At 37.3% G+C, this 1555-nt stretch overlaps 1 protein-coding gene across 1 annotated transcript; it reads right to left on the bottom strand.

Moving 5' to 3' along the window:
- Positions 1-378: 378 nt before the first annotated feature.
- On the bottom strand, positions 379-1317 carry LOC114621761 (olfactory receptor 508). The gene has a single exon (XM_028768121.1). It carries the CDS (start codon positions 1309-1311, stop codon positions 379-381), a length of 933 nt encoding a protein of 310 aa, XP_028623954.1. The 5' UTR covers positions 1312-1317.
- Between the last annotated feature and the right edge of the window lie 238 nt (positions 1318-1555).

The raw sequence follows: 1555 nt of genomic DNA, 5'->3' as shown, positions 1-1555 counted from the left end.
TTCAACCTTTAGATTTCTATAATGCAAAAGGTAATTTCTTTCATGTTAAGATCTTATATAGCAATTCCACTCTTATTCAAAGTATTCCAAATGATTATTCAATTTCAAATATAAAGGCTGCACTCATAAGAAACAGAACTTACATGAGAGACTTGTGTTTATAGATGCAAAAAATGGTGACTGATGAAAGGATAAAACGATGAGAAATTTGCTAAATATTACCATATTAATCCACTGTTTTTATGATGAAGAGCTTGATAGAAAGATGATAACATTTATGCATAATATCATAAATACAGTTTTAAATTTCTGTAGTATGCTTTTCATCATTTAGACGTTCAGAGTGTATTACACTGTTTAAAGTTGTAGATGTTATGGCTACCAGTGAGTGTTAGCCATCAGTTTTTTCATGGCCTCTTTAACATCCTTGTTTCTGAGGCTATAGATGAGGGGGTTCAACATAGGGATTACCACTGTGTAGAACACAGACACCACCTTATTCTGGTCAGTGGAGTAGCTGGATTTGGGCATCACATAAATGAATGTAATGGTCCCATAGAACAGAGTGACTGCAGTGAGGTGGGAGGTGCAGGTGGAGAAGGCCTTCTGGCGGCCCTCAGTAGAACGCATCTTCAGGATTGAGACAAGGATGTAAACATAAGACAGTGCAATAATAAACACAGTGACCACAATGATAGAGCCTGAAGAGATTGCTGGAATGACTTCAGAAGAAAAGTCATGAGAGCATGAAATCTTCAAAAGTGGTGAATAGTCACAAAAAAAGTGATTAACTTTATTTGGTCTACAAAAAGTCAGATTTAATAAACATCCAGTAAATGTCCAAGCATTCACACAACCTCCTAGGTAGGAAGCTCCCACTAGGAGAATACAGACTGTGGAGGACATCTGCGTGGCATACAGCAGTGGTGAGCAGATGGCTACATAGCGGTCATAGGCCATGGCAGCCAGCAGGAAGCACTCAGCTGACCCAAATGTCACTACAGAACAGAGTTGAGCCACACAACCAGACACAAGGATAAATGTTTCTTTCCTGAGAAAGCCCCTCAGCATGATGGGTGTGACTGACGAGGAGTATCCAATGTCTACAAATGCCAAATGGCTGAGGAAAAGGTACATGGGAGTACGAAGCTGAGGGCTTCTTCTGATTAGCATAATTATGGTCACATTACCCATTAAGGTGACAGAGTAGATTATTAGAAACACAACAAATAAAATGGCACGGACTGTATCATCTTCTGTAAACCCTAAAAGAATCAACTCTGTTACCACTGTATAGTTTCCAGGTTCCATCTATGATAGGAATGCTGCCATTGAAAGAAAAACAGTCAACTATTAGAGTAGAATACAATATTGCTACTTGCTGTTTTTCAGAAGCTATATAACGTAAATGACAGAAAGATAGGTACTATGTATACATTTCAGGAGAAATATTTCTTGTACCATCTTACATAAATACTAAAATAGTAAACATCAATTAATTCATGCAAAATAAAAATTAGTATTTTTTTCTTTGTAACATATCATTTGTGCCTCA

Source organism: Grammomys surdaster, unplaced genomic scaffold (assembly GCF_004785775.1).
Source record: "Grammomys surdaster isolate TR1022 unplaced genomic scaffold, NIH_TR_1.0 184, whole genome shotgun sequence".
NCBI lineage: Eukaryota > Metazoa > Chordata > Mammalia > Rodentia > Muridae > Grammomys > Grammomys surdaster.
This window is presented reverse-complemented; position numbering and strand designations above follow the sequence as displayed.

Excerpts from the sequence above, each read along its gene's own strand:
- LOC114621761 (XM_028768121.1), bottom strand. The coding sequence starts at position 1,311 with ATGGAACCTGGAAACTATACAGTGGTAACAGAGTTGATTCTTTTAGGG.